At 34.8% G+C, this 15266-nt stretch overlaps 1 protein-coding gene across 4 annotated transcripts in view; it reads left to right on the top strand.

Moving 5' to 3' along the window:
- Positions 1 to 15266, top strand: part of tefu (Serine/threonine-protein kinase tefu) — a 99133-nt gene that overhangs the window by 11891 nt on the left and 71976 nt on the right. For all 4 annotated transcript variants that reach the window (XM_069844034.1, XM_069844036.1, XM_069844035.1 and 1 more), the window contains exons 8-14: positions 2011 to 2115; positions 3170 to 3397; positions 4469 to 4629; positions 6620 to 6754; positions 9727 to 9831; positions 11915 to 12667; positions 15008 to 15255. In XM_069844034.1, coding sequence (XP_069700135.1) covers positions 2011 to 2115; positions 3170 to 3397; positions 4469 to 4629; positions 6620 to 6754; positions 9727 to 9831; positions 11915 to 12667; positions 15008 to 15255 — 1735 coding nt within the window. The remainder of the gene's footprint in view (positions 1 to 2010; positions 2116 to 3169; positions 3398 to 4468; positions 4630 to 6619; positions 6755 to 9726; positions 9832 to 11914; positions 12668 to 15007; positions 15256 to 15266) is intronic.

The raw sequence follows: 15266 nt of genomic DNA, 5'->3' as shown, positions 1-15266 counted from the left end.
AAAATAATATATATGATATGCGTAAATCACTTCGTGATTTAAGACAGCGCTTATTCCATCGGATCCCGGCCAACTGGTCACTCATAACGAGTGCATCTCAGCACAGTGTGAACTTCAGTCCTATGTTCATAGACATCTACGACGTAGTGCAGAGGGCGGCCACTAGAGGGAACCCAAGAGTTGGAACTTAAACTGAGACGATTCTGTCCGACACCGGGGTGGGTATCTGGTGTGGCTTAGTGGATAAAGCATCAGCACGTAGAACTGAAAACCCGGGTTCAAATCCCGGCGCTGGAGAGAATTTTTCTCCATTCCATTACTCTTTCATCGTATATATGAAAAAGATTTTCGGAAATTATGCTGGTAATATGCACCCCTTGTTTGTCAGTTACAGCTCTATATTTTTTGGCAATAAATCCAAATGTCAGCGTGGAAGATTGTTTCTGACATCTTTGAATGCTATCCAAATCAGTAATAAATTCTGTTTCATTTCAAAAGAGAATTGAATGCTATGTCTTACATATATTATTAGTGCATCCATCACTGTGGAGTAACTGTTGGCATATATGTCTGTCCGTGAAACAGGTGGGCCTTGGTTCAATTCCTGGTTGGAAGTTACCTGATTCAGTTTTTTTTCGGGGTTTTCCCTCAACCCATTAATAACAAATGTTGGGTAACTTTTGGCACTGGACCCTGGACTCATTTCACTAGCACTATCATCTTCATTTGACTGAGCCACTAAATAATGATCACAGTTAATAAAACATCGTAAAATGGGGGGGAAAAAAAAAACAACAAAAACGACTAGGCTAAGACAATGATCACAATAATAGTGATAACAAAGAAAATGATGACAAGGATGATGATAATACTGATTTTTTTAAGAAGTGTAAAGAAAATATTTTGGTGCAGTAAAATTTTCATTTTATGTTTATGAATAAGTATTTGATTGTAAAATTTCTGATGTCAAAAAGATTTGCTTTTCCCTCACTGCCTGCCATTTCCTTTGGGTATAAAACTCTTTGAAAGACTGTGTTTGTAGTCACTTTTAATTAATTTAATTAGTTTATTCAGATTAAAAATTTCATATTAAAATTTAAACAATTCTTACTCAGCACCAGTACATTATTTGAAGTAATTACAGAGAGGTAGCACAGTATGGCATTTGCAGAAGATAAATTCCAGATAATTTTATAATTTCTTTCTCGATATAAGAAATGCTTGATTTGGGTCAGTGTACTATGCATACAAATACTCCTCCTTGCTTCCAAATTTTATACCTGCACCCTTATTCGCAAATATATGTTAATTTTATTTAGAAATACTGCATTAATAAAACTGAAAATGTCTAATGAATTATGTAGTACTTTGTACAGCATTCCATTACCATTTTCAGAGATAGAATTCCAGGTAGCTAGTGCATTCAGTTTTATTCGTATCATACAATGAATATTCTTGAAATAAACATTTGGTCAGCTCAGGGTAAGGAAAAGAGCAACAGAGAAATACAGAATTAACTCCAACTTAATTATGTTGTTTTACTGAAGTCTGAATTCACAATAATAAGACATTGGAATAAAGTTAATTAAATAAAGGGAATCCATTGTTCTTAATTATTTTAGATGGTAAGACAGTTCAATGCATATATTTTTTATTATTATATATGTTTGTGTATTTTATATGTGTAAGTGTATGTTTTTGATGATATAACTGAAATTCACTATAAAAATATATGACAGAATTTCTGAATTTCCAGTTCGAGCACTTTGCATGAGAGAAAAGCTATGTTTTCCCAAAAACAAATTTGGACTGAAGTTTTATTTCTGGCAGAGCTTGTGTGTTGCAGGTTTTTGTGTGAGTGCATAGATTGTTAAATTTCTTACACCGTTCTTATTATGATGTTTTATAGCTTGCAGGAGTTATGTTTTCTGTTATGCATGATTATATATTTATTGACAGCTAAATTCCTGTGTTGGAAGTTGAAAGTGAGCATGGTTTCTGTGTTTTCAGTTGGCCAAGGAGAGTAGATTGATAACATGCAAGTTTGGTGAAGATATAACAAAATGTGTTGTTGGTCTGTATGAACACCGACTGGAAGATCGGTATGATAAGAAGGTAAGTATCTGTCAAGCAACACACAAGTACTGTATATTTCATTATATGTTTGTTCTAAGAAAGTAATTCTTGGATATCTATCAGAAGGAGGACTGTAGAGTTACACTGTTATTTTCAGTTTGAAAATTGGGAGATGCATGCGATTTGGTCCAAAGTTCATGTGTTCACATCTGACTGAGAGGTTTGACTTTTTAAGAGAAATAAAAATATTTTGCATGGCTTCCATCATAAAGCTATGCTGTGTAAAAAATATGTCCTAATACTGTTCTTGTCCCCAACACATTTTCTGGGATTTGCATGTAGGCTTCTACTATGAAAAGTCAATACAACATTGATACATTTCAAATTTCACCAACTCTACTACTTCTGCTGTTGCTATCACTTCTGCCACTGCTGTCACTATTACCACCATGATCACTGCTTTTTACTCTCCTTCATAATCATCATCTTTATCATCACCACCCCACCTTGCCCCTCTCCTTTTTCTCCAACACCCTCTTCTCCTCCATCATCGACTTCATCACTGTAGTGTTTTTTAAATTGGTTATTTAAAGGCATATAAACTGTGAGATTATTTTAATGTTGATAGAATCATTGGTAGTGAGATGGTATTTGGCGAGATGAGTCCGAAGATTGACTATGATATTGCCTGACATTCGCCCACCAAATAATCAGCTGAAACAGGATTCGAACCCACATCCGAACGCAGTCTCGGATCAGTAGGCAAATGCACTACCAATACCACCAGAGCTGTGCCAGTGGCCATCATCTCTTCATAGTCATAATTTTTTGCTTATTGCCTTCCTACCAATGCAACCACCACCACCACTTTTAGTGCAGCTACCATGATTATAGTTTTAATTAATTTATTTTTTTTGTCATTAACAAAGTGACTCTTAGATTACATCTCTTTATATAGAGATTATTGGTCTATGCTACTTGAATCTCTCTCAGAGTGTTATGATTAACAAGCCTGCTCTATAACTCAATGGCTATGGGGGAGCAGCTTTATCCCTTAAAGGGATTTGAAGACTAATTCATAACTCTGTTACAGGGTTTAATATTTGACTTTCTTCTGCTGCAAATGCATCTGCATCATCCCCATGGATCAAGGGAAGGAGATGGTGCGGCCTATGCATACAACTGGGAGAAGTGGAGACACGAGTTGAAGTTGATATACAGCCTGGTTGACACAGAGATGCATAACATCCAACGTAGTAAGGGCAGAGACCCGTATCTCAGGGAGAATTTCTTGAAACTGGCTGTAGAGGTCTGCAAACAGGTACAGTAAAAACGCCTTAATTCAAAGTGCTTGGACCAAAAAAAAAAAAAAAAAACACTTCGAATTAAACAATTTGGAATTATCCATGACAAATGGGGAGTGACTTATCTTAAATACTATAAGACCCATGATAGGTAAGTTTAACATACAGCTTAACTAACAGCACATTCCTTTGGTCACATACAGAAATCTACAGAGCATTCAGCTCAGCTCTTGGCCAGAAACACGCTCATCAAGACACTTCATTTTGATTACAGTAGCATGTACACAATTATATTTTTTTAATAATGAGTGCTGACGTGTGTTATAGGAGTTGTTCAAAATAGTGCTCATCTGCATTTACTCATTGCTTACATATTTTGATGAAATTGTTATTCACGCTCGAAGAACCCTAAAAATAGAATATACGCGAATAAACTGCATACTACAGATGAACTTAAAATAAAAGAAGAGAATAGCAAGCATTACGGAAATACATAGAATTTTTGCATGTGAATAGCAATTTTATCAAAAGGTATGAGGAATTTGTGAATGCAGGCAGACATCACTTTGAACAACTCGTGTAACACAGGTTAGTACACATTAAGAAATAAAAATATATGTGATTAATATTTAAATACTTATATAGTCACAATCATGCCATGGTATGAAAGAAAAACTTCACAACCTCGAGCGGGATGCGAACCTGCGACTTCCTGTACTCTGGTCAGGCGCTCTACCAGCTGAGCTATCGAGTTCGTTTGACGCCAAAGGCTTGAAATTCTCCTCTCTGTTATTGAGTACTGTCCATAGCGTCTGATCTAGTCAGCACTGCTTATGGGTGGAAAGAAACATTTAGTTTGTGAAGTTTTTCTTTCATACCATGGCATGATTGTGACTATATAAGTATTTAAATATTCATTAATATGTCACATCAACAGACGTATATACGTCATCCAACATCGTAAGATGAAGGTTACATAAAAATATAATTGTGTGCATGATGATTATTAACTGTCGATTTTTGTTCGTGAGGTTTCAAGTTTTTCAATTGTTATTTTTGAACTTGTTCTGAATTACAATTTATTTCAGATCTTCGAGGACAGCAGCAATGTGTTGGATGTGACCAACATACTTGCCCTCAATGACAGTACCTTTTCAGTGCCACCAAAGAGAAGACGAGTAGTCACAGGAATCCAGGCTATCCTAGATGCAGTTAACGTGCCAAACAGGACACAAGCCATATGGCCATGGTATGTTATTCTTAAGTAGTATTTTGTTATTTTCACATATATATAAGCCATGTGAAAGCAAAATGTACCAGACTATGAGCCTCATATATTGATGAACGTGATAAATGTATTCGAATATATGCGAAATTCAATAGGTGAGTATCTTTCTAATGAAAGGAATATTGTTCAGCAGTAGAAAATCATAAACCCAAAAAAATGCAAATATAGAGATTTAAATCAGGTCCTCATATACAGGGTGATTCACGATTAATGATCTGCGCTTTAGGAATCTGTTCTATAGACCATTTTGAACATAAAATGTCATATGAACATTGAACATGTGTCCGATTATTATTAGTTTGAAAGTTATTCGTAAAAATCCAGACATCATACTGTGAATCAGGCTTTGGAGTTGCATGCATGATAATACAAACATTGGAACGTAAACTAATATTTAGCACAAATATTTGCAGTTAGTTTCTAGTTTAGTGGTTACTGTGCTCCCATTGGATCCGAGGTTTTTGGGTCGAAACCTGGCTTGAGGGAGTGGGTTTTTAAGAGTGAAAAAAATCCTGACCATTGCTTCCTTCAGAAGGAAATTAAAACTGAAGGTCCTATGTGGTAGATTTATAGCATGTAAAAGAACTACATCTCTGATAGAGTGTTCCAAGCAAAATTTTCTGTCCTTCTCTCACCCACTTAAAAATTTAGAAGTAGCAGAATGGGGCCCATATCAGCAGCCTAAGTGTACGTGGGCATGTCTTATTCTCCACCCATATTCCTATATCATACACTTAATAATAAAATAAGACTTCTTTGTTTTAACTTCACATTTTAATGTGATAGTTTGAGTCCTTACTGAGGTCTGTGTGCAATCTTCTGGAGAATATGCTGTGAGGAAGCATATAACAACTTGGTATGGAATACACATGTTCCGAAATTGCAGTATTGTGGTTCTTACAGAAATTGATAGACTTTTATGAAACTGAGGACACTTTTTAGATCTCTTGGATATGGAACAACAAGTTTTGATGGAGAAATCGTTGCAATAAGTGAAAGTTTCAGGAATCTTCTATTTCACATCAATAAATTTAAGAATGCAGTTATATTGTCAGACTCCAAAGCAGGTATTCTATCAATAGTCTCTAAACACACACCTTCATCTCAAACAGCAGAAATAACTAAAATGCTCTCTCAATTAATATCACTCAATAAAAGAATTGTATTCCAATGGATACCATCCCATTGTGCAATCCTGGGAAACGAGAATGCGGATGCACTAGCAAAGAAGGGCTGCACTGCTACTTACAGACCTGTTACTAAATCTGTATTGCTCTGTGAAAAGATTTATTAAATCTACATACTTAGACTTCAACAAACAAAATTTGATAACTCAATCCCAAGGGAAAAATGGAACTCTCTGCATCATAATCCACAGTTAATTCCCGAGTTACCACGAAAATCGTCTGTAACTGCATTTAGATTGGCAACAGGCCATGATTGTTTGGCCAAACACCTGCATAGAATTGGAATATATCAGTCCCCTAACTGCCCATTGTGCAACTCAAACCAAGAAATGGATTCGGAACACCTCAAAACCTGTGCTTCAGTGGCTGACCATGATAATATCTTTGAAAAATATTGGAGTGCAAGAGGTCAAATGACTTTATTGTCAAATGCCAGGCATTAGAAAACAACAACAACATGTCAAATGAAAGATTGTATGCATTTATGAGAAAAACAAGAAATATGGGACATAATCTTTAACAAGGCCTATTAGCTACGATCAGCATAGATAAGCAAATTGGTCATGAATACACTCATTAAAGAAGAATATGGAACTGTATAAACTTCTGCAATCTAGTTATCATATTGTCTTCATTTTCAGGCTATATCATAATTCTAGCCAATACTAAAAGAGTTCTGTAGAAATATTGTTTGTGATATTCTACATTCTGAGATTCTCTTTTCCAAAATATATTATTAAATGTGATTCTTATACATATTACAGGTTTTCCTTATTAACTTCGCTTTTCTCCAAATATCCAAATGCACTGAAGGAAGAGGATTTCTTACCATTGTTACGTCAGGTAGCAGAGCTACTAAGTACCTGCAAGGATCCCATATTGATGGGTTACTTATGTCAGTAAGTTCGGTCTCTTATTTCTCTGTATTATACATAATGAATATTGAGTTGAAGGTAGATAGAGTTAATATGAATAATAGATGATGAGATAAATGTCGAAAATTAGAAAACTTTGCTACTAATGAGTTGTAATCAACATTGTCTATAATGACACAATATTGCTTTGAATTTCTTAGTGTGAATAGTACCAATATTCAAATTTGTAAGATGACTGATTAAGAATGTGCTATAAGAATAAAATTTTTAAAGCATTTGAAGAAAGAAGTATTTTATCCAAAAGTCTGAACGAATATAACAGTGGATCTTTCATTGTCATACTCATAAAAATTCTATTAATCGTCATTTTCAAGCATCCATTTCCACATCTGTGTTTCATTTCATAGATCTTGCTGTTAGGTTTATGTAATCATCTTAGAGCATGTTAGCTATTAATTTCAGTGTCAAAAATCGCTAAACAAACATGGCATCCTATTGAAACTCGCGATTTTTATGTTATTAAATTTTACAACATTTATTATACTCTTCTGTTAAAGTTTTATAAGAAACATGATTGGTTCAATAATTTTATGTTAAATTAAATCTTTGTGTTAGTGTTAAGAAATGCTTCATATATCATTTTGTTGAAAATAAACTTCAAAGGAAGAATTTTATATATATGGCTAGATCTTATTTTTGAAATGAATTGTCGCTATAACATGGATTTAAAGGATCAATAATTGATATTTCAATAATCATTGCAGTTTTGTGAGTGGAATTAGAGATGATAATTGAAGCTCCACTGTATTGCAGAGTTATTTTGTAACACATTAAATAAGTACTTACTAATGAATGATATTACACTTCATGTAAAACATTTTAAATTAGAGCTATCATATCTATTTTATTTTTATTTTATGTAATAACAATTCTTGGTATCATCTTGCTGGTTGCATAGCAGAAGCCAGTAGTACAACAAGCATGTGAAAGTGCCGCTTATTCATCAAGTTTTATATTGAACAATATGTATAAACAACTAGATAGTGTAGAAAATTAAATTGAGTCGGCCTTTAAAAAAAATCAAGCAAACTATCAATAGAAAACAGAAGAAAGGCATTCAGGGAAAGATCTTAAGGAATTGCATGCCATGATTAATAGATAAAGGTATAGTAATCATTTTGCAAATGTTAAAAAATTATTAGATGTAGATAATTGACAAGGATTGAATAACAACAGGATAATTTTATTTGGCCTGATGGCCTTAACTACATCAGAATAAATAAATAAATAGATGGATGGATGGAAGGATGGATGAATGGATGGATGGATGGATGGATGGATGGATGGATGGATGGATGGATGGATGGATGGATGGATGGATGGATGGGTGGGTGGGTGGATGGATGGACGGATGTTAACTGCGAAAATCATCCATGGCTTGGAAGGTTGATGATATGATAATTATTATTTTTTCTTGTTGTATATGTACCTACAAAACTAAATAGTCTATTCCTTCGTTCAAATATAATGTTTGTATCTTAATGTAACAGCAAAATCAACATTAGAATTTTGTACCTACTTAAAAAGAAATCATTTGCACAAATGTAATGTTATTGTAGATAGAAATTGATGGAGATTCAATTTTTACTGTAAGGTATGACTAAAGGTACGGTCACACGTCACTACTTTTGCTGCACAACTTTTGTACTGCAGCTGCAAAAATTGAGTGTCGTGTTCACACGTAAGCCAAAAGTAGCATGCTGCACGCTACTTTTCGTGCTGCGCAACCGAAGGGCAGCAAAAGTTGCAACTGGAGGTTGCGAGTCTGTTCACACACAAGGCATTACTTTTGCAGCCGCAGTCATGCTGCAGGTTTCCATCTCCGTGTTGACTTCTCAATATACATTTTGTGGTTATGTTCGCATTATTAATAAACTCATGCGAAAGCTTACTTATCTATTATTTGCTTTTCTGTCCTAACTAGTATTCAGAAATTGACATTATTTTTATTATAAAGCTTTTAAAAACGCATATATACTTAAATGATAACCAACAGCACATTCACGTAATCAATATTGGCAACCCTCCTGTTTGAAACTACGCTACAGAAAATTAAAAAAGTGAATTATATCGTCAGCAAATATGCTCAGACTGTGTTGTGCATTTAATAACTGTTACAAATAATTTATTTTCATCACGTCTAACATTAAAATACATCCAAACAATAAAAGTATCATTGGCACATTTGGGTGGCAACACTGGTCGCAACCGCAGCAAAAGTTTAAACAAAACCAATATCAAAAATGCTGCGGCTGCAACCCTGAGAACCCTGTTCACACGTCGCAACTTTTAAACTGCGCGCAGCATGGAAAAGTAGCGAGCAGCAGGTTCGGCAGCCACTACTTTTCGGGTTGCACCGTTGTTCGCACGTCACAGTACGAGAGTTGCGCAGTTTTTTGTACTGCAGCGCTGCAAAAGTAGCGACATGTGACCGTACCTTTAAGCATTAATATTGTATTTAGTCGTATAGGATTAAATATCTTGTACAACAATAAAACATGCATCACAAACAATTTTCTTAGCACTTTCAAAATTGCAACACTCTAGGATAAAAAAAGTGTGTTGCATAATGCAATGAAAATCTCTTTACAGCAGTAGGGAAGATCATCATTTAGAGTGTATATAATTTATATCATCGCTGCACCTCCAAAATCTGCAAAGTGTTTTTAAAAAGATTTAGCATATGAAGAAAAAAAAAGCATTGTCACTTTTAATTCACTCGATATTCAGAGTTACTCTCGATATAATTTCATCATTTATCATATAATTATTGAAATTATATCAGAGGTAGCTTTGAAAATCAAGGGACTTAAAAGTGACACTGCTTTTTTTCTTTCTCCTGCAAAATCTTTTTAAAAACACATAGCGGATTTTGGAGGTGCAGCAACAAATATCCACTTTCTACTATTTTATATAAAGTTTTGTTGATGTTGTAGATGCTGTGAATCATTGCTAAAAGTGGAACAGTACATGAATAATGCTCAACTGAATCTGAAGGAGGCGAATTTGTTGTGGCTTAGGATTTGGGAAACTACGTTGAGGTGAGTTGTTGCTAAGATTTCACAAGTAATTTTGTAATTACTACTGTAACGGGTTTGTGTTAGATAAGTTTTTAACAATGAATCATGCGTCGTATATGTCACATATTCTGGTAAACCTTTGAATACATATGAACACAAATATTTTGCATTACCTGTTTGGGAAACTGAAGAAGAAATAGCATATAAAAAAACTTCTTCCATCTATCTCTTATTGTGCGTTTTTGGTATTATTTGAGTAAGTCTCTTTGTATTAGACATTGCTCATGGTGCTTGGAGTATAGTTGATGATTAATAGAGAAATGGTGGAATTATGGCAGGAGAAATGGGAGTATCTCACTTTTAGTTCATTTAAAATTTCTTCATTGGTCTTGTGATCTAACAAAATATATCGCGCAGTTTTTCTCATGAACTTCATTTCAGCCACTCTAATTCTTGATTTGTCAGAGGTTTTATTTTTATTGTGTATGTTTCATTTATAGATGTATGTTGGGCGAAAGGGGAATCTTACAATACTGATTTTGAATAAATTACCGTTTTGTCATATGCTTTTAAAATTATCCATTTTTGTTTTAGTAAACTGATTACTTTATATGCATCATTCCTAGATAAATTGACTCATAGATACTGACTATGAAGAGCAATCATTCACTAACTTAGGAAAAATTACACACACACACACAGACAAACAGACACAGAGACACACAGACAGACAGAGAGACACACAGACAGAGAGACACACAGACAGACAGACAGAGAGACACACAGACACACAGAGAGACACACAGACACACAGAGAGACACACAGACAGACAGACAGACAGAGAGACACACAGACAGACAGAGACACACAGAGAGACACACAGACAGAGAGACAACAGAGAGACACACAGACAGACAGAGAGACACACAGACACACAGAGAGACACACAGACAGACAGAGAGACACACAGACAGACAGAGAGACACACAGACAGACAGAGAGACACACAGACACACAGAGAGACACACAGACAGACAGAGAGACACACAGAGAGACACACAGACAGACAGAGAGACACACACACAGAGAGACAACAGAGAGACACACAGACAGACAGAGAGACACACAGACAGAGGGACACACAGACAGACAGAGAGACACACAGACACACAGAGAGAGACACAGACAGACAGAGAGACACACAGACACACAGAGAGACACACAGACACAGAGAGAGACACACAGACACACAGAGAGAGACACACAGAGAGGGGTAAAAGAATAATAAAATTGTACATATGGCTCACTTTAGATATAATGTAGATATTTCAAGTTTTTTTTTTTTTAGGTAGGCTATAAATGATAAAAATTGGCAAAGATAAGATGTACTCATTTTCAAATTATGGAAACATGTAAGATAATTATCAGGAATATTGTAATTTTAAATGTAAATAATCCAAGGCATATATATATATATATATATATATATATATATATATATATATATATATATATATATATATATATATATATATATATATATATATAGACATTTCAAGCTTATAAGTAGAGGATTAAAATTAGTTAAGGTGATGGGCAAATTCAACTCTCATATTATGAAAAAAGGAAATTGTAGCACATTATTGTAATGCCACGTGTAAATTGTTCATTATAATGCATGTAAATGCATGTAATATTACTATGTAATGGGGCATGCAGTTGATGTTCTCAATAAAAAAAAAAAAGACACACAGAGAGAGACACAGACACACAGCATGACGAAAATAACATTTTTGGTGTCAAGGAATCTTCAAACGTTTATTTGCGTGATAAATCTTGAAATTGATTTTTTTTTTGCATCATTGCAAGACTATCTTATATTTTATGCAATGAAAAAGTAAAAATGTCACGGTTTGAAGAGAACCTTTCATATTTGTTCTAAATTTCAATGTACTATCTCTATATAAGAGTGTTGATAAAGTAGTACTGACAGCTATGGCTCATTGATATCATTATACCGGGATGTAACTGCGTAGTTTATTGATTTTTTTTTAATGTGAACAGTTAAAGGATTAATTTTATTTTTTATGTTTTGCCTTACAGAACAGTGGGTCTTACTCAAAGTGAAGAAAGCAGTCATAAGTTACTTCAAGCTTTAATACTGAAGAAGAATCACCCTCCAACAGTGCTCCTCCACATGTTCTTGAAAGGAACGATCCAACTCTCTGAACAAAGTTTGCAGACGTTGCTCGTCATTCTTAAGTACTGTGATATTCCTGAGACAGATGAAACATTCCATAGCTTTTCACTAACTCCACCATTTGTTTATCTACCTAATCAAGGATCCGACTCTCTGCGGTGTGCCTTATTAGACTGGATTCTGCCAAACAAAGATGATGTAGGCATTCCAGAATTGAACTTGGTTCCCTGTTCACCGATGTTGATGTCTAGAGTGCTTGTTGAACTGATTGTTAGATCACAGTGTGATAGTGTTGACAGTGATAATGATTGTGTGTACAGTAAAGAGTTTATGGTGAATAGCATTGAAGATGACTATATGATAAGTTCCTTTGAGATGGGACTCTTAGTGGAAGACAGCAGAGAGATGGCCCGGTGTTCAGATGTTAAGAGTAACCAAAGTACCAGACTAGTCATTACATCGCCTAGAGATAAGTTGCTGGAACTACTGAACCGTGATTGCTGTGCTCTTACAGAGCGCGTAGCAATGCCGCCAGATTCTAGCACAAAGCTTAAAATAGTGACAGACTACATTTCTCAGTGTTTGCTCATTTTGTGTACATTATCATGGATGCTCAAGTGGAATATTATTACATCACAGGCTTTTCCTACCTGTAGGTAAGTGTATTATTTTATACATCTTGATTACACAACTTTTAACACTGTATCACTTCGGAATATGTATGATAAGACTTTCTTGTGTTAAATTTTAACGTACCTTGGTTCACATGTTTCGACCTATTTTGGGTCATCTTCAGAACTGGTCGTTGTTGGTCTTGGCGCCTCTTGTTTCCTGTGAGGGTGTGCTCGTAGTGTAGAGTCAAAGAGTGTATGTGTAATTAATTGATGAACTAGTGGACTTACTCGTGTTAAATATGTAATATTTGTCCGGCTTACAGCTGTTTCAGTGCTTCACGCACCATCATCAGAGCCTACTAGATCGCGGCGTCATCTCGAACTTCTCTGCCTGTTAGGAGGGTGTGTTTTATTGTTGGAAGGTGTTGAAGTGTGGAGTGGAATAGTGTGTGTGTACTGAAATTGATCTGTGTGTTGAGGATTTGATCGGGGTGTGTTTTAGTGTGTTTGTATATTTCGTATTGTTCTAGTGTGTTGAGTTTTTGGTTCTTGGGTTGTGTGTGTAGGATTTCCATGTCCATATTTATGTTATTGTATGTATGGTTAGTATTGGTTATGTGATCGGCGTATGTAGATGTATTGTGTCCTCTGGTTATAGCTTTAATATGTTCTTTGTAGTGTATTTGGAATGATCTGCCTGTCTGTCCTATGTAGAACTTGTCGCAACTATTACATTTGAGTTTGTATACACCTGTGTGGTCGTATTTATTTGTTTGTGGTTTTTGTGTGTTGAGATGTCTTTGTAGTGTGTTTTCTGTTCTGTATGTTATGTTATATTTCTGTTTTCTGAATGAAGATGCGATCTTATGTGTGCTTTTGTTTTCATATGTTAGTGTGATGTATTTCTTGTGTTCTTGTGTTTGTGTCTGTGTAAATATTACATATTTAACACGAGTAAGTCCACTAGTTCATCAATTAATTATATTCAAGTGTTAAAAGTGGTGTATGCAAGATTCAAAATGGAGTGTATGTGTTTTGAAATTTGAGTTGTGTGTTGAGAATATCGTTGGGGTGTGTTTTCGTGTCTTATCATACATATTCCGATATTATTTTATGTTGATGATGAATCTTATATCTTCTAAGCTGTAATTGTGTTCCATATTATCAGTACATGGTCAAGTTGCCAGTCGACAGCTCGATATTTTAATGGAAACTATACTGAATAGATAATGAAGTAGACTATAATCCATCCAAAATTAAAAAGTGATTGAAATTAGGAGTCTATACATGCTCTCCATGCTAAATGTTCATATCAACCAGTGGAAAGCATCTGAAAATGTCTGCTTATGGAAACAGCAGACTGTTGACTCTTTGTCTTGTTGTGACCATATGGTAGCCAGAGGATCTAAGTTTTGTGGTCTAGATGTTGCGAGTGTTTGTGTTCAAGCATGGCAGTTAGTTCTGCTGTTACTTCACAATTCCATTCCTACACCTGTCACAATTATTGTAGATTTAGATGTTACTATTTTAGCATGTGATCAAGAGTGTCTTACGTAGTTTATATTTTACATATCTTATGTCGAACATATGAAATTTGGAACTATAATGCAGAATTCAAATACAATATGCAATGTTAGGTTGGGTGGAACTATATTAACAAATAATCTGTAGGAAAATAATAACTTAAGACATCTCTTGCATATGATTCATTATTCGTGTTATTTTATGCAGATGTATATTGCTCTTGTATAAATTTTATCATCATCACCACCGTTGCTGCAACTGCTGTTATCAGCTGCTGCTACTGTGAAAATTTGATGGGAGTTACTATTTTGTTTTGACATTGCTCAGTTTTGACATTTGCTTGGCAAAAAATGGCTTGAGTTGCTGCACAACTTGACAACATTATTGCCATACAGCACTGTCAATTTCTTTCTAATTTTGGATGGTCTGTATTGTATGTGCGGGCTGAGGTCGTACATCCATAATCCACTTTTTTGTTTTATTCTCTTGTTGAGTACTGGTATTTTTTTACATTATCGGTATTAATATTTATTCTCTTTTCCTGAATTTCACAATACTAAACACTTTTCTCACTATTACCAAGATACATATATATAAGACATTTTCGGGACTGTGTCGGGATTTAATGTTTTTGAAGTTTTGTAACTACTTACAGGTTCCATTTTCAGGATGATATTTAAGACTTGGAAGAGTGACAACTCTGGTTTGTTATGCATAATTCAATATTGTGTAAATCTGCAATATTATAATACATTTTCTAAGTCTTATTGATCATAGACAATAAAGTATGCTGCGTAGTTTTAAAATTATCCATAAAATATAGACAGTTTACAAATTGTTATTTTCTTTCTTTTATAGTCTCACCAATGCTGTCCGAAAAATGATGGATCAATTAGCAACACCTGCAAAAGGGCTACTGGTAACATCGAAAATGGAGACTAATCTTTCTGTTGTGTTAAATATGCTTCAAAAAACACGACAACTCTTTGAAGTTGAAATCCACGAGAGTGTTATGAAATTTGCACAGGAAGCAATGCCGTTGGAACTCTTGGATGCTGTGTATAAAATAACGAAAATGAAAGTTCCACAAGCTAGGAACAACATGGGTAAAATTTTC

The sequence above is a fragment of the Periplaneta americana genome, chromosome 13 (genome assembly GCF_040183065.1).
Source record: "Periplaneta americana isolate PAMFEO1 chromosome 13, P.americana_PAMFEO1_priV1, whole genome shotgun sequence".
NCBI lineage: Eukaryota > Metazoa > Arthropoda > Insecta > Blattodea > Blattidae > Periplaneta > Periplaneta americana.
This window is presented reverse-complemented; position numbering and strand designations above follow the sequence as displayed.